The 18,045-nt window shown below is 37.4% G+C and overlaps 2 protein-coding genes across 4 annotated transcripts; one reads left to right on the forward strand and one right to left on the reverse strand.

Annotated features, from left to right (window-relative positions):
• The first annotated feature begins 1,575 nt into the window (after positions 1–1,575).
• On the forward strand, positions 1,576–11,603 carry LOC111778610. 2 transcript variants are annotated; one of them, XM_023658536.1, is made up of 15 exons: positions 1,576–2,408; positions 2,631–2,717; positions 3,874–3,983; positions 4,092–4,142; positions 5,101–5,272; positions 5,514–5,819; positions 5,894–6,097; positions 7,380–7,865; positions 7,950–8,159; positions 8,312–8,500; positions 8,797–8,960; positions 9,054–9,206; positions 9,288–9,366; positions 9,468–9,697; positions 11,171–11,603. In XM_023658536.1, exons 1-15 carry the CDS (start codon positions 1,974–1,976, stop codon positions 11,394–11,396), a joined length of 3,102 nt encoding a protein of 1,033 aa, XP_023514304.1. In that variant the 5' UTR covers positions 1,576–1,973; the 3' UTR covers positions 11,397–11,603. The 2 variants fall into 2 exon arrangements, with proteins under 2 accessions (XP_023514304.1, XP_023514303.1); XM_023658535.1 differs by lacking the exon at positions 11,171–11,603 and having other exon boundaries at positions 1,577–2,408; positions 9,468–10,130.
• On the reverse strand, positions 10,302–16,504 carry LOC111778609 (BAG family molecular chaperone regulator 6). 2 transcript variants are annotated; one of them, XM_023658534.1, is made up of 5 exons: positions 16,312–16,504; positions 13,642–15,523; positions 12,613–13,480; positions 10,430–11,139; positions 10,302–10,392 (listed from the first exon to the last, which is right to left on the reverse strand). In XM_023658534.1, exons 2-4 carry the CDS (start codon positions 15,421–15,423, stop codon positions 10,439–10,441), a joined length of 3,351 nt encoding a protein of 1,116 aa, XP_023514302.1. In that variant the 5' UTR covers positions 15,424–15,523; positions 16,312–16,504; the 3' UTR covers positions 10,302–10,392; positions 10,430–10,438. The 2 variants fall into 2 exon arrangements, with proteins under 2 accessions (XP_023514302.1, XP_023514301.1); XM_023658533.1 differs by having other exon boundaries at positions 10,322–11,139.
• Positions 16,505–18,045: the final 1,541 nt, after the last annotated feature.

The following is an 18,045-nucleotide window of genomic DNA, read 5'->3' on the forward strand; positions in this document are numbered from 1 at the left end:
TTTTCGTTAAGATGTATTTATACACGATAATTACTTTTTACGTTAAATTTTTAATTACTTCTAAATATATTGTTAGTAAAGTATATTGAAAATGAATATTAACATAAATGTCAATTATATGACTATATATATTTAATGTATTAAATAACATTGACTTTCTTATAATAAAAATAATAAAAATAATAAAAAGCAAATTGACTTTGAATACTTTTAGTGTATATTATTGGTTGAAATTGATTCTATTTTTGTATTAAAAAAATTTGTATAATAAGAGTAGTTCAGTGGCCTTATTTTATTATAATTTCTTTTTTTAAAAATTAAATTTTAATATTTATTATGTCACGAGATAAATTTTTTCATTTTGAAGCATGAGTCTCAAAATTTGAGTCTAGAAAGATGTCATTTGGAGGAGGAAAAGCAGCCAGTACAATCAGGTGAATAAGAAAGATCGAATCGATTTGGACCTAACCTGCATCCACGAACCGTATTCGAGACGCACAAACGTAGAGCTTCAGCCTAGACGCACGTCTTCAGCTCGCAGGGGCAATCCATTGGTGGACACGGTCCCATGAGCGCCGCCTCCAACCTAGTCCCACAGTTGGACGCAAAATTTCACACATATTTTAATGTGTTCGGATTCTATCCATTTTATTAATTGGTCTTCGATTAATTATTTAATTATAATAAATCAATAATAATTTATCAAATATATATATATATATTTTTGACAAAAGAATATTAAATAAATAAAGTACTTATTTACTAAAATAAACAAATAAATAAATAACAATATCTTGAATATAATTAATTAATTAATTTGAATGAATTAACTTATAAAAATGATCTTCAATAATTATAATTACAACAAATTAATTATTTATTAGGATTAGTTTTCACCATCTCATTCATTAATGTCTCATAATTTTAAATAAAATTAATTGACTCAAATTAAAACTATAATTAATATAAATATACTATAACCAGTACAAATTAATTAAATATTCTATTTTTTTAAAGTTATTCTATTTTATTAATAAATTATTATAATTATATCGTATTTATAATATATCTCCCTTAACATAATTCATTTTAGCATATAGGTGTCCTATTTACACTTATATAATTTATTTTATTAAAGTCATTTATTTAAAAATAATTATTAAAATTGATGACAAAATAAATTCAAAAACTTAAAATTGAAGTTACATAAATAAAAATTAAATTATTTTAATAATTTAACTCGATAAAAATAAAATATTTAAATGGAGTTGTGACATTTATTTGATTCACAAACAAGAATTTAAACATAATTCAATTTCTTCATATAGGTAACATTCCCAAAATTTAATTTTTAATTATATATATATATTTGTTAATATATAATGATAAGAAACTATGATCAAAACTCAAATTCAAACTTGTTCTTAGAAAAAAAAAAAGAAAAAAGTATGTAAATCTGTCTAAGAATGGAGTGTTGCAACAGTAGCGCTGCTAGAATCTTTCACTTTCAGAACTAATTCTGATTTGTTTATTTTTATGTAATCTCAAATTAAAGTGCGGAGCCCTATATTTAGCAAATACCCACCATTTTCCAGTAAAATCTTTGAAAATCTTTGATTTTCGAGACCCATTTGGAATTGAATTTGACTCTTGACGACGATGATGCCCGCATCCACATCATCTCTTTTCAATCCTCGTTCGTTCTCCTTCACTTGAGCAATTTCACCCTTTCTTTCTTTCTGTGTTCACTAGCTCACAAGCATCCTCTACTTTTCGCCCTCAATTTACTGCTTCTACTGCCAAATCCGTTGCAGCCCATTTAAGCAATTGTCGGCGATTTCTGGGTCATTTCTGTTTTGATTCTGAATCTCGAAATTCTCAGGTTTCGGCTGTGAATTTGGTGTTATTTTATGCGATTGATTTTGGGATGTTGAGTTGAGGCGTTTTACTTTACTGTAATTGGATGGAAGCAAATGGGTTCACTGGAAAATGGATTTCCATTGAAGAGAGACCCTTTTCTTCGTTCTTCATCAACTAACAAGGGGGAAAGATACTCCTATTTGCAGAGACCTAGATCGAGATTTTCCCGGTTTTTGCTTTTCCAAAAGTTTGATTACTTGCAATGGATTTGTACTGTGGTTGTGTTCCTTTTCTTTGTGGTTCTTTTTCAAATGTTCTTGCCTGGATCAGTCGTGGAGAAGTCTGAGGTTTCTTTTAAAGATGCGAAGAGAAGTTTAGGGGATTTGAAGTTCTTAGAGGAGCTGGGCATGTTGGAATTTGGGGAGGATATTCGATTTGAACCATCAAAGCTTCTGGAGAAATTTCAAAGGGAATCAAGAGAAACAGGGTTTCAATCTTTGAATAGGACTAGAAATCGTTATGGATATAGGAAACCTCAACTTGCACTGGTGAGTTTACTACTCAATCCTAGCTATGTTCTTGAATTGTTCAAATCTTTGGGCCTCTTCCATTTATGTTCTTCCGTGGACTGTGAATTCTTCTCTTTAACTTCATATCTTGTGTAGATTTGACAGTGTTTATGGATTTTGTTCTTCAGTTGAATGTTACTGAATGCATGCCTGATGTTGTTTGATGTTAAAATTCACTTGAATATCATTTTCTCCTTAAAGGTATTTTCAGATCTGTTGGTTGATTCTTATCAAGTGCTGATGGTAACCATTGCATCTGCTCTGCAGGAGATAGGATATGTATTTCAGGTAATTCATATGTTTTCACATTGCCTTCTTTAATCTCAACTTATATTATGTTGTTTACTCTTGGTAGATTTGTGAGAATATTTAAGGTAATGTGTAAGCATTCTGTATTCTGGCATTTCCCGTTCCATATATCGTGAAGCAGCTGATACCGTTGTTCGTCTGCCTTTAGAAATCTCACACAATTGTTTCTGTCTTGATAATGTTGTTCATACACCTTTAGAAATTTCGCACAATTGTTTCTACCTTGATACCGTTGTTCGTACACCTTTAGGAATTTCACACAATTGTTTCTGTCTTGATACCGCTGTTAGTACACCTTTAGGAATTTCGCACAATTGTTTGTGTCTTGATACGGTTGTTCGTACACCTTTAGAAATTTCGCACAATTGTTTCTGTCTTGATACCGTTGTTCATACACCTTTAGAAATTTCACACAATTGTTTATGCCTTGATACCGTTGTTCGTACACCTTTAGGAATTTCGCACAATACCTATATATATTGTTCCCTGCCAGAGATTGAGACATAGAAGCCATAGATTCACTTCCCAAAGCCATTATCCCAGTGGGAGTTATTGATGAGGTAGCATTCTAGGAGGATGATTGCGGGTCTTACCACTTCGCTCGCCCTATAGTAAAGTTCAACTTCGTCTTCAAAGGGAGCAATTGGGGTCCGTAGAAAGATAAGCAAGGAGAATATTGATAGAATCCCGGCAAGTAAAGTGAGAATATCCGTTTCTCTTTTCGATTGAGATTTGAGTGCTAAAGCCCGGCATCCCTGATCTTCACCCAGAAGTTTCTACCTTGATACCGTTGTTCGTACACCTTTAGGAATTTCACACAATTGTTTCTACCTTGATACCGTTGTTCGTACACCTTTAGGAATTTCACACAATTGTTTCTACCTTGATACCGTTGTTCGTACACCTTTAGGAATTTCACACAATTGTTTCTACCTTGATACCGTTGTTCGTACACCTTTAGAAATTTCACACAATTGTTTCTGCTTTGATACCGTTTTTCTTGCCAATGGATGCAAGGCTGCGCTTTCAGTGTAAATAGAAGTCAAGAACTAAGTTTATATCAGTTAAACGATATCTGTCATAGAGATTATCTGCACGAGCATATAATTTGATGTCTCAATTGTTTGGTCGACAGGTTTATTCTCTTCAGGGTGGGCCAGTGAGTGATATTTGGAGGCAGATGGGAGTCCCAGTTACTCTAATCCAAACTTGTGATGAGACTGAGGTCATGGTTGATTGGCTAAAGTATGTTAATTCTACTTCAATATTTTGACTTAATGACATTTATCTCTAAAGCGTTCTATTAAATAAAATTTGTATTGTTTCTAATCATGTTTATGATGCTTTTTTCAGCTATGATGGCATACTTATGCACTCTCTTGAAGTGAAAGATATCTATTCCTGGTAAGAATTAGTATAATCCTTTTTTTGGTACCAACAATAAGTATGGACATTTGATTATCATGATATAGTATATCCTACTTCATGAAATCCTGGAGTATTGTTGCCATTTCTTTGAGTTACATTCAGTAAAGATGGTTTTTTTGAGCTGAGTTTTGGGGCACTCGTTCCCTTCTTCCATCGATGTGAGACCCCCAATCCACCCCCCTTTGGAGCCTAGCATCCTTGTTGGCACACTGCCTCGTGTCCACCCCTTTGGGACTTAGCCTCCTCGCTAGCACATCGCTCGATGTCTGGCTCTGATACTATTTGTAACGGCCCAAACCCATTACAATTTCTGTGTCATTAAAGGCTCGACGACCAGATATTATATTGATGGAGGAAATACCCATTGAAAAAAATACTAGTTCTTCTGATCGTAAGCATAAATTAATTTCTAAAGAAGAATAATTGCAAAAAGCTTTGGAGAGAGCAGAACATGAAGAAGCTTGATATTTAATAAGATCGAACTTTTCCTCGCAACTTTTTGAATTTTGAAGAGAGGAAAATAAATAAGTAAAGAAGAATCTCGCTGAGCGTACCTCAAAAGAAATAGGCTTTCGAAAGTTGTTTCGAAACATATCCGTCACTGGATTCCAAACTAATGAAATTCTAGGATTCAAACCGCAACCTTTCCTAAAAACTCGAAAGTACTAAAAAGGTTCTTTGTTTTTTTTTTTTGTAACTTTTTAACTAAGAAATAAATTTTGTTCATGTATTCCTTAATTTTTATGGTACAGTTTATTTTTTCTTTCTATTTTATTGTTCTTTGTTTGCGTTTTTGCCGCTACATTAGTGTTCTTATCCCAAGAATTGCCTATATGTTCATTATCAATCCATCTAATCTTGTACTAATAGTGAACTTATGGCAATATCCGGAAGTCTATTATTTAGTTCAATGAGTAGTGTTGCTTGTTTACAGTTTTCTGCAGGAACCTTTCAAGTCTTTGCCGATTATCTGGACTATCCGTGAAGAAACCCTTGCCTTACGCTCTCAAAACTATGCTTCAAGTGGGTTATTTGATCTTTTAAATGATTGGAAGAGAGTATTCAACCATTCAACTGTTGTTGTCTTTCCCAATTATGTCATGCCGGTAATGGTTTGCTTAACAAGATTAAACACAGGGATGAACCAATTAATTAGCCTGCAGAAAAAAAAAAGAAAAAGACTTGTTCACTAAGAAATTTGTTACTTGTAAATCATCTTTAAAATCATTTCCCAGCAATGCTTGGTTTTTTGACAAAAAAGAAGGAAGAAAGAATAATTTCATACATTGTAAACCTGTGATGTAATGAAGTTGTTAATTGGTTTTATTGAATCTAAAACTTCCACAGATGGTCTACTCTACATTTGATAGTGGGAATTTCTTTGTGATTCCGAGTTATCCTCCCGACACATTGGAAGCAGAGATTGATATCACCTCTCTGCGTGCGAGGATGGGCTATGCAAATGATGACTTGGTTATTGCCATTGTTGGAAGCCAATTTTTGTATAGGGGTATGTGGATGGAACATGCAATGATTTTGCAGGCCATATTACCACTACTTCACGAGTTTTCTTTGGATGAACATTCGAATTCTCATCTCAAGATCTTTGTTCTAAGTGGGGATTCGAACGGCAACTACACAATGGCTGTTGAGGTGCATGTCAGCTTTGGTTTACATCTCTCATTAATGAATTGCTAGCCTTTATTGACTCGTTCGGTTTTCCTTAGGCAATTGCTCAGAGACTGGAATATCCAAGGAGTATTGTGGAGCATGTTCCCGTCGATTCAGGATCAGACAATGCTCTAAGCATGGCTGATTTTATTATATATAGTTCCTTTTTGGAAGAACAATCTTTCCCACAGGTTTTGGTGAAGGCCATGGGCATGGGTAAACCTATCATTGCTCCAGATCTTGCCATTATTAGGAAATACGTACGTTTCTAATTTCTTATCTTACAACTCTCTGATACTATGCTAGGACAGGATGGTACTTATTTCTTATTCATATCTGTTTGGATACGTCATACATTTGTTCTCAATCATTGCTTACGATAAGAAATAATTCATAACTAAGAACCAATATACAACAGAAAGGGGTGACTACAATAATAAACAAAGAAATTCATTTAAAAGATTCATTATATAATGATCCTTGGTTCTAACAGTTGGAATTTAGTGTTAGAAGGATGTGATTCATGTAAAGAAGAAGGTAAAATGTTTTTTACCTGTTCTTTCATCCTTTCACATTTGAATGTTTATAGATTGACTTATCATCCGCTCTTTATGTGCTTGACTTGATACTTGTATAATATCTCTCTTCAAGATTCTGTGTTCTTGCTTATATGACATATTTTTTGGTTCCTTGTTGCATCTTCCCACTCTTCTCCCAGTTATCTCAAGTATTATGTAGCATCAGTGTTCTTGTTAGATCCCACATCGGTTGGGGATGAGAACGAAACACCCTTTATAATAAGTGTGTGGAAACCTCTCCCTAGCATACACGTTTAAAAACCTTAAGGGGAAGCCCGAAAGGGAAAGCCCAAAGAGGACAATATCTGCTAGCAGTGGGCTTGGGCTGTTACAAATGGTATTAGAGCCAAACACCGGATGATATGCCAGCGAGGAGGTCGTTTCTCGAAGGGGTGTAGACACGAGACGGTGTGCTAGCAAAGACGCTAGGCCCTGAAGGGGGATGAATTTGATGGGGGTTCCACATCGATTGGAGAAAGGAACGGTGCCAGGGAGGACGTTGGGCCTTGAAGGGGGGTGGATTGTTAGATCCCACATCAGTTGGGGAGGAGAATGAAACACCCTTTATAAGTGTGTGGAAACCTCTACCTAGCAGACACGTTTTAAAAACCTTAAGGGAAATCCCAAAGAGGACAATATCCGCTAGCAGTGGGCTTAACCCGTTACCGTTCTTTTAATGAGGGGCTTTTGGAGGATCTTTGGGATGTGGCTTAGTATGACTCTTTTGTGTTTCTACCACTAAATTGCTTAGGGGTATTTCCGATTTTCGTTTACCAACAATTGGAATTCCTTGTAACTTTTTCCCTTTTTGGCAATCCTTTGAAATGATTGAAGTCTTCTCTGTGTGGCCTCTTCTTTTTGTACTTGCATATTTAATGAAAGATACTTCTTTTTTTTAAAGAAAATATTTATCATACGTGAAAATTCTGGACAAGCTACTGACTACACTGGCAATAACAACTAGGTTGATGACAGGGTAAATGGCTATTTGTTCCCCAAGGGAAATTTCTATGTACTTTCCCAAATTATTATGCAAATGGTCTCGAAAGGGAGATTATCGCCACTGGCTCGCAGTATTGCTTCGATTGGAAGGGGCACTGTGAAAAATCTGATGGTTTCAGAAACTGTGGAGGGATATGCCTCACTACTTGATGCTGTTCTTAAGCTTCCATCAGAAGCTGCACCAGCTAAGGAAGTTGCTGAAATCCCTTCCCAACTGAAAGAAAAATGGCAGTGGAAGTTATTTGAAGGGGTATCAAATTTGACCATCCTGAACAGAAACGAAAGAAGCTTCACGATTGTAGATGAATTTGAGAAGCACTGGAACCATTCTAAAAAACCGAAGCCTTCTAGTCTTATTGCTTTTAGTGAGTCGTTTGTATACGATATATGGGAGGAGGAAAAACATACGGCGACGTCTAATATCAAAAGAAGAAGAGAGGAAGAAGAGGTAAGATTTTAAGCAGCACATCCTGGTTCTCTATAATTTATAGAGATTTTTTTTCTTATTATCACTGTTACTTGAATTTGACAGATCAAAGATAGAACGGAACAACCTCATACCACATGGGAGGACGTGTATCGAAGCGCTAAGAGAGCTGATCGGTCTAAGAATGATTTGCATGAGAGGGATGAAGGGGAGCTTGAAAGGACAGGACAGCCATTATGCATTTATGAACCTTATTTTGGGGAAGGAGTTTGGCCTTTCCTGCACCGTTATTCTCTTTACCGTGGAATTGGGCTGGTGCGTAAAAATTTTTCTTGTCGTCTTGTCTTCTCAGTTCTGCTTGATTGTTTGGTTCGAATATAAACGAAAATGGCTTCTTATTGTATCTATGTTTGCAAGATTCGTTGTCGTTACCATCTGAATGTTGATGTTGAACGTAATTCTTGCAGTCTAGTAAAGGCAGGCGACCTGGGGTAGATGATATCGATGCACCTTCACGGCTTCCACTTCTCAATAACCCATACTACAGAAATGTACTCGGCGAATACGGAGCCTTCTTTGCAATTGCTAACCGGGTTGACCGCATACACAAGAATGCTTGGATCGGTTTTCAATCTTGGAGAGCAACCGCCAGGAATGTATGTGACGTCTCTCTATCCATATTTCCTCTGAAGTTTCCTTCTTGAACTCACTATTATATTTCTTCTGAAAATAAGAAACAAACCACTTGAACTTTAAAGAACTGGTAAGTTCTCTGTCCATGCATTAGGTTTTTAGCTTGGCTGCTACGACATGATCTTTAGATTATTTTCACAAACGTAAACGCTTAGACTATTCGATAAAGGATTACAGAACTATATCAGCATATACCTACCGTTACCGTTTCCGTGAGAAGAAACACCCTTTTATCTAACTGATGGTGTGCTTTGAATAGGTATCACTGTCAAAAATTGCTGAAAGTGCATTATTAGATGCAATTCAAACCCGAAGGCATGGAGATGCACTTTACTTTTGGGCGCGCATGGACTCGGATCCAAGAAACCCACACCAGCTTGATTTTTGGTCATTTTGTGATTCTATAAATGCTGGAAATTGCAAGTAAGACCTGAAAACATATGTACAGGAACATCTGAACTCTCATTATACAGTCTTCTAATATCAATTCTTTGCCTATGCCCCTTTCGGTAATAGGTTTGCTTTCTCCGAGTCATTGAAGACGATGTTCGGTATAAAAGGTGATCAGGAATTTTTACCACCCATGCCTGCGGATGGTTCTACATGGTCTGCCATGCAGAGCTGGGCTCTGCCAACCAGATCTTTTCTGGAATTTGTCATGTTTTCGAGGTTCGGAAGAGATCTTGTACCCTATCTTTATAGCCCTCTTGCTTGAGAGTTCCCATTCTTGAGTTTTCTTTTTGTCTGCAGAATGTTTGTTGATGCCCTGGATGCGCAATTTTACGACGAACACCATTTAAGTGGACGATGTTACTTGAGTTTGTCCAAAGTAAATTCCCTCTACTTTTAGTTTCTCACATGTGAATATCCCTCAGTTTGTGCATTTGTATTGTTTTGTTGTAAATGCTAGAGTTGTGTACTTTTTCACAGGACAAGCACTGCTACTCCAGGCTGCTAGAACTCCTCGTAAACGTTTGGGCGTACCACAGTGCAAGGCGTATAGTGTATGTTAACCCTGAGACTGGTGCAATGCAAGAACAACACAAGTTCGATATACGAAGAGGCCAAATGTGGATCAAATGGTTTTCATACGACACGCTAAAGAACATGGATGAGGACTTGGGAGAGGAAGCAGATGCCGACCACCCCACAAGACGGTGGTTATGGCCATCGACAGGTGAGGTTTTCTGGCAAGGTGTGTACGAGAGAGAGAAGAATTTACGAGATCGGCAGAAAGAGAACAGAAAGAAAAAGAGCAAAGCTAAACTAGACAGAATGAGACACAGAAGACACCAAAAGGTGATAGGGAAGTATGTAAAGCCTCCACCAGAGATGGAAAATTCAACCACAACAATTAGTACAGAACCTATTTTGAAAACTAGTTAACTTAAGTAGAGCCTACTCTTAAATTCATTTCATTTTTAACATCTTCATGTATTTTTTCTTCTCTAATTTTTTCTGGAAGGATGTCTTCATGTTCTTCTCCTTTTATTTTATTTTATTTTTTGTTCAAATGGTCTTGTTATTATGTAAAACATCCAACATCCTTCTTGATTGGTGCTATTGTATGTTCACCCACATGTATTATATTTTTCTCTGCGTTGAGTCCATTTACTCCTAAATACAATATATACTCTTTGCCCTATGAACTCAAACTCGAAATGGTGTCGAGGCGATTCGAGTTCAGAAAAAGTAACCCGAAATTTGAAGTACTCTGTTTTGCAGATTGCTCAGTGGACTATTTTACAGTAATAAGCTGAAGTATTAGTTATTAAGAACGATCATGATCATAGGCAACATAGATGCATTTTATTTTTATGAGAAACAAATATACAACGAGATGAAATATTACAAAAGGGATTCCATCACAAACATATGCATAATGCAGATCGCAGATCCCTTCAAGCCTTTATCCGACCATTCAACGTATGCTGTCTTGGCATTGGTAAGCCACATCCTCGCCTTTGTTTCTTCTTCCTTGCCAGCCTTTTTTCCAAGTCCTTCACTCTTCCGCTCAGTTTTGATATGATGGTTAACTGTTCTTTGCCAGCCTCCATCAACTTCTCCACCATCTCTCTCATTTTCTCGTTTTCTTCCACCAGTTTCTTATCCATCTCCTTTTCAGTACCCAAATCAAGCTTATTCGGGTTTGGCGAAGAAGGCAGTGACCCTTCACCCATCTGAATAGAAGGCCCATCGAGAGTTGCTTCATCAGCAGCATGTAACTCGTTAGCCTCGTTGTCTAACTTGCTGGATAGCACAGGATCAAGTACAAGTGGCTCGTGCAGCATGTCTTCCGCCGTTTTAGTTTCCTCATCAGCAGTTCGTTGTTCATTTTCCTCGTTTACTATTTCATTTTGGACGTTCTGATCGTGGTACGATTTTGATAGTTCCTCTAGCAAATCTGCAGATTCATCACATGCTCGTCTAGCCTGGTCGTCTAACTGGCTGGATGGCACAAGCTCATCCATTGTCCGTTGTTTGTTTCGCTCGGTTACCAACTTGTTTTGGATGTTCGGGTCATTAGAGTTCAATTCTTCCCCTGGCAATTCTGCAGATTCATCAGATGCTCCTTCGTTTTCATTTTCGTGTTCTGTATAACCCAAANATGCCGACCACCCCACAAGACGGTGGTTATGGCCATCGACAGGTGAGGTTTTCTGGCAAGGTGTGTACGAGAGAGAGAAGAATTTACGAGATCGGCAGAAAGAGAACAGAAAGAAAAAGAGCAAAGCTAAACTAGACAGAATGAGACACAGAAGACACCAAAAGGTGATAGGGAAGTATGTAAAGCCTCCACCAGAGATGGAAAATTCAACCACAACAATTAGTACAGAACCTATTTTGAAAACTAGTTAACTTAAGTAGAGCCTACTCTTAAATTCATTTCATTTTTAACATCTTCATGTATTTTTTCTTCTCTAATTTTTTCTGGAAGGATGTCTTCATGTTCTTCTCCTTTTATTTTATTTTATTTTTTGTTCAAATGGTCTTGTTATTATGTAAAACATCCAACATCCTTCTTGATTGGTGCTATTGTATGTTCACCCACATGTATTATATTTTTCTCTGCGTTGAGTCCATTTACTCCTAAATACAATATATACTCTTTGCCCTATGAACTCAAACTCGAAATGGTGTCGAGGCGATTCGAGTTCAGAAAAAGTAACCCGAAATTTGAAGTACTCTGTTTTGCAGATTGCTCAGTGGACTATTTTACAGTAATAAGCTGAAGTATTAGTTATTAAGAACGATCATGATCATAGGCAACATAGATGCATTTTATTTTTATGAGAAACAAATATACAACGAGATGAAATATTACAAAAGGGATTCCATCACAAACATATGCATAATGCAGATCGCAGATCCCTTCAAGCCTTTATCCGACCATTCAACGTATGCTGTCTTGGCATTGGTAAGCCACATCCTCGCCTTTGTTTCTTCTTCCTTGCCAGCCTTTTTTCCAAGTCCTTCACTCTTCCGCTCAGTTTTGATATGATGGTTAACTGTTCTTTGCCAGCCTCCATCAACTTCTCCACCATCTCTCTCATTTTCTCGTTTTCTTCCACCAGTTTCTTATCCATCTCCTTTTCAGTACCCAAATCAAGCTTATTCGGGTTTGGCGAAGAAGGCAGTGACCCTTCACCCATCTGAATAGAAGGCCCATCGAGAGTTGCTTCATCAGCAGCATGTAACTCGTTAGCCTCGTTGTCTAACTTGCTGGATAGCACAGGATCAAGTACAAGTGGCTCGTGCAGCATGTCTTCCGCCGTTTTAGTTTCCTCATCAGCAGTTCGTTGTTCATTTTCCTCGTTTACTATTTCATTTTGGACGTTCTGATCGTGGTACGATTTTGATAGTTCCTCTAGCAAATCTGCAGATTCATCACATGCTCGTCTAGCCTGGTCGTCTAACTGGCTGGATGGCACAAGCTCATCCATTGTCCGTTGTTTGTTTCGCTCGGTTACCAACTTGTTTTGGATGTTCGGGTCATTAGAGTTCAATTCTTCCCCTGGCAATTCTGCAGATTCATCAGATGCTCCTTCGTTTTCATTTTCGTGTTCTGTATAACCCAAATACTCCCTATTCTGCTCAGAGCCGACACTTGAGACATGACAGTCCTCAACCTCAGGATGCTTCACATTAGAAGTTCCATCACTACTTGGTTCAACTTCCAAATCATGTGTATTCTCTTCAGTCTCTGACACCTCTCCCCTTATCTCAAGTTGCTCAAGCTTGGCAGCTTCGAAATTATTTGGATTGGTATCCTCCCTCATTGGAAGTTCCACATCTGCAGCCAACTGATCTTCAGTTTGTCCATTTTCAGCAGGTGCAGAAATGTTAATCTTGTCAAGAACTTGAGGTGTTAGTCCTGTTTGTGCTCCCACTTGATCATCACAGACAGACCTCGAAGCATCAACCTGCAAAGAATCTTCGGCAGGACGAGTATCTCCAAAAGAATATGCTTGCTGGTTTACAGCTTCTTTTTGCCTGTCCGCTTGAAGAACATCCCCTACTTTTTGCTCTGCATCAGTCAACAACTCCACATTCTGTTCCATCTCAACCTTTGATTCAGCCTCTTCACCCTCAAAATTCTTGGATAAGTCATGAGACGACAATTCAGAGGTATCTTCATTTTGAAGTTCAGATTCTTTTACTTCTACAAGTTGCTCTGCTTCATGAACCTTCGTGTTCTCATCGTTTACTTCAGGCAACTCGCTATTTCCATCCCCAGTGGGCTTCTGATGTTCTTTGTGTTGCTCTTCCTCTTTTATTTCATGATAAGTTTCTGTATCAAAATGTTCAGCATGTTTTTCCACGGTGGCTTCCTGTACTACTTCTGTAGGCTTGTTAATCACCATGCAGTCAAGTTTCTCCTGAAGCGCTACAAGTTCTTTCGCCAAAGACTTCCGGAACTCCCTTACACTCGGATACAGACCCTTTTCAATGCAAAATTTAAGAAAACAACTTAGGATAGCCTTCAAATCAACATCTTATAAATTTTGAAGGAGTAAGAGTTCCAGACCCTACTTGTACTCTTTTTTCTTTTCGAAAAGGGGAAAAAAGAAGAAAAAGGAAGGGTCGAGAAGAAGACAAATACCTGTATGGTGTCGAGTTTTATCAACAGTCCCATTATCATTTCTCCAACAAACACTCTTTCTCTCTCATCTTGAGGAGGAGCCAATTCCAAAGCATTCACACGATTATAAACCTCCATGACCTGTTGACGAACTTCAGCAAGTTGCCTCATCTTTTTCAGAAGCTCCCCTTTCCTAACTTCATAACCACGGTAGGCTGACTGAATGAGCATGGCAGCTTCATCATCCGATAAGTTAGGCTTCTCATTTTTCCCTTCTTCCTGAACTATGTCCCCTGAATTTACCTCCGACCCTTCATCCACATTCTTCTCAGTAGGTGCTTGGTCTATTGTTCTGTCCTTCTCCCCCTGTTCTTCTGTCCCTTCCTGGAAGAGCTTGTCAAGAACCTTCTCTTGAGACTGCGCTGTCAAGCTTAGTGGCTCTCCATTTCTAGAGATATTCTCTTTATTTCCATGATTACCATCAAGGCTGTCATGGGTTTTCACCTCAACTTCCTTAATGATCTTCTCGCTGTTTGGCTCTGCCATGGTGCTATTGATCTTTGAATCTAATTGAGTGTTTTCCTTAACATCGGTCAGTTTGGAAGGACTCTGCGACCTCGAACTGCCATTGCCATTCTTCTTCTTCGGAAGAGGATCCACTCTGAGACAAACAGGAGGCAATCTTGATTTCTTTGGCGAGGTTGATTTCTGTCCTTTGACATTATCTTTAGATGACTCCCTTACCTCGTTTTCTTTTGCAGTCTCCACCGCAATGCATCTCCTTTCTTTCTTTTTGTTGGCGTCATCAGTCTTATGCTTCACATCCATTTCAGGAATATTGCTCTGATTTATGGTCTTCACAACTTCAGGACCTTCACTTGTTGCATCATTTTTCTGCAAGATATTCGTTGGTACCAACTTCCCAACATTAGAAGGCTCTTCAGTGTATGTTGTAGGAGCATCCATATTTTGGACGTCCTTTCCAGCCCTCTCCTCTCTACCGAAAGTAGGCATCCAAATAAGAGGAAATGGGAACTCTTTTTTTCCATCCTCCGGTTGATTATTTTGCACACTTCGGGTCCCCATGCCTTCTGCATCAGGAAACCATGACCCGAGGCGACTCAAATCAGACAAAGGCCAGCCATGCCAGAACTTTGGATCCAAATTCTTCGTCGAATTCAAACCATGGCGTTCCTTCTCCTGCTTCATGGCTCCAGTTTCAGAAGGTTCTTTCCCTTTTTCACTCCCCACATAGTCAGGTGGAATCCACACAATTGGGGATTGGTTATTTCCTAATTGAAATGGAACCATCGACCCCTTTCTTTGATCGTCCGGTTTCTCCTCCTCAATCTTCACACATCTATCTTCCTTCTGCTTCTGCCCACACAAGCTATTAGGACAGCCACAACAGTGATGATTCCTCATCATGTTCTTGTCAAACTCATACCTAGGCTGCTCTACATTATGATGCATGGGAGGAACATATTGGATGTAATACGGTTCAGGGCACGGTGGATAACTGCCATAGCAATGCATATGCTGATGGGGTGGAACAGGAAGGTGCGGTGGTCTGAAATTATAGTAACCAGGGAAGAAATTACCATCATTACAGCAGGAAGGTGGCATTGGGTAGCCATAATGGCAACAGTTATGCCCAGAATCATGAGGAGGCATACATGATTTAGCTGGATCCATCATCGTGTAAGATGGGACACTTCCCATATTCGGATACTGATATGGATTGACAGGCATTCGATTCTTCTGGAACGGCTGGGAGTCCATGTACCTGTACATGGGAATCATTTCCTCTAGCTGATCTGAAGCCCACAAAAAGATGCTTTAGGCTTAAAGGAAAAGCGGTAAGCTTGTTTGGCTCAGACAATTCGTGGGATCTTTGTAATTCCTGTTGAGAGTATCATCAAATCACATTGTAAGAGACAGACAGTGAATACGCAGGCAACAGAGATATTACGCAACAAACATCATCTATACGATGCAGAAGATCGTCTCTTCGATTATATTGCCACTACTGTTCATAAGAACAGGGAAGAGTAACCTTTTAGATAATTTCGACCCAATTTCAATTTTATCAATTAAAATTCCAAGCTAGAATGGGTGCTACAAACTTGCAATATATTACTCCTCAAGACACGATTACAAAATTCAATAATCAATCATGATCCATACAAAATTCAACTAATGAAATACCAATTTATGTCACAAAAATGTCCTAAACCAATCATAAGAAAACTCAAACCCAGCCACAGAATCAAGTAATAAATTCTAAAATGGCTAAATTCCAATAGTCAAATCATAGTTACAAATCTATGAAAAATTATAACTAAACTAAACCAACTTGAACAAAGTTCAAAGAAATATATCCTTCACCTCAGAGTTCAAAAGGATAAAATAAGATGTTTACAGGTAAAATCCACACATTACGGGTAAGAATTCTTCCCAAGAAAATAAAGAGAGAGCATAACACCGCGGAATCATACATAAACAGAATCATAATACCATCTCATATTGCAGAATAAGGCTTCATAAGATATCGAATCCTATTTAGTATTCGGATCACTCAAAGCCCCGATTCAAGTTCCACATTCTACATTTACCATTCAGACCACTAACAACATTCAATTAAAATTCAAAAAGGAAAGAGAATATGAAGAAGATATCATGAAAACTCACCTAGGATGCGATTTCTCGAACAAAAAAGAACAAAATCCAACCAATCGGTTCCGACACAATCCAGATGACTTAATAGATATCGGCGCAAAAACGGTCCACCAACCCAGAAAACGGAGATTCAAGTTCCTTTTGTCGCTTTTAGATCGATCCAAGCTACTCGGCGATATTAGATTTGATGATTTTGTAAGAATCTGCGCCATTTTATACGTCGAATTGGAAGAACGTCTCCGGTCTCTTCGAGATTGTTCTGGTGTTTCCGGCCGGAAATATCTGGAGTCTGAAATCCCACGTGTATGATGACGTGTCGAAATTTTGGTACGTTGAAGGTTCTCGTTCGCGAGTACGGAGTTTTCTAGACTCAAATAATTTTATTTTTTAATTCTTTTAATTTTAAATCTAATTAAAATTATCCTAAATTATTTATCGAAAGAATTAATACCAATTAACAAAAATAATCTTTGCTTTATTATTTACTTCTTACCAATATTTTCAAAATCTAAAATAAAATTTTGCAAACTAAAAAATAGTTTTATTTTTTTAAAAAATAGTCCGACGCAATAAATACAGCGTAAAACAAGAGAAATGTGTGGTATGTAGTGTTAAGTATCAACTGAACAGCGAAAACATTTGAATGTAAATATTAATTCTCCATACAAATGAGAAGACAAACCCTCATAAGCAGGAGTTCATAATTCACCTAAGATTAAGATCGAGATTATATAAATATTAATCTTCTCCATTAAAGATTTTATAAAGAGAGACTAAATATTTCATGGTCTAATATTATATATATTCATCGTATAAGATATCTTAAATCACATGTCTTCGCGTAAACATTTGAATGTAACAGTTACAAAATGAACCGTATCAATTAAGTTATCAAGACAAGACACTTAATCTTATCCATAGACTACAAAACTTTAGGTTATTTCTTTAATACAATCCTCTTGTATATCAATAATATATTGTTTAATATTACATTAATAACCTTCGATTTTTTTATATAATGGATAATGTTAACTAAAATAATCAAAAGGGTTGTTATTAAAAATTAAATAATTAATTATGATGCATAAATCTCAACCATCGCTCATGCGCACTAAAGTGGCTAGACATGTGTCTTAGGACATACTCTATATCTAACATGTTCTCTCATTGTCGTTAGAGACGATGAGACATGAATAATCTCTTCCATATATATGTATATATATATATATATATATACATATATACATACATGCAAAAGCGAGTATTTAGAGATGCTTATGCAATAGTTTGATGGGTCATTCCAAAATTAAATCGAGTGACTACCCAAATATTTTTTTCTTAATTATTTATTTTTAAGCTAGAAAAGGCAAAACACTAGTCGTGTGAGCTTGGCAAGTATTTACAAAGCAAATAGTGAATAAACTAAAAGGGCTACCTAATATTGGACCAATGCTTTTTCACGAGGGGAATTAATTGGATTGTTGCGAGCATAACGAATGGGGTGCTTTAGAAGAACCAATCTATTACCGAACCATATTATTGAAACGAGCCGCCAACATGTTTCTCATCTTCTAGTAATGATGAGACTACTAAGAGCCAAACTAAGAAAAAGCTAGATCAAACCCTAAGAGAGAGAATACTGAGCCAAAAGGCCTAAAAGTACACCTCAATCGAGCCGAGTCGAGGTGGGCCTATTAAAGATGGGCACGCATAGTCAACAAAACTAAGGAGATACGTTGTTGAGCT

Source organism: Cucurbita pepo, chromosome LG17 (genome assembly GCF_002806865.2).
Source record: "Cucurbita pepo subsp. pepo cultivar mu-cu-16 chromosome LG17, ASM280686v2, whole genome shotgun sequence".
In the NCBI taxonomy this organism is placed as follows: Eukaryota; Viridiplantae; Streptophyta; class Magnoliopsida; order Cucurbitales; family Cucurbitaceae; genus Cucurbita; species Cucurbita pepo.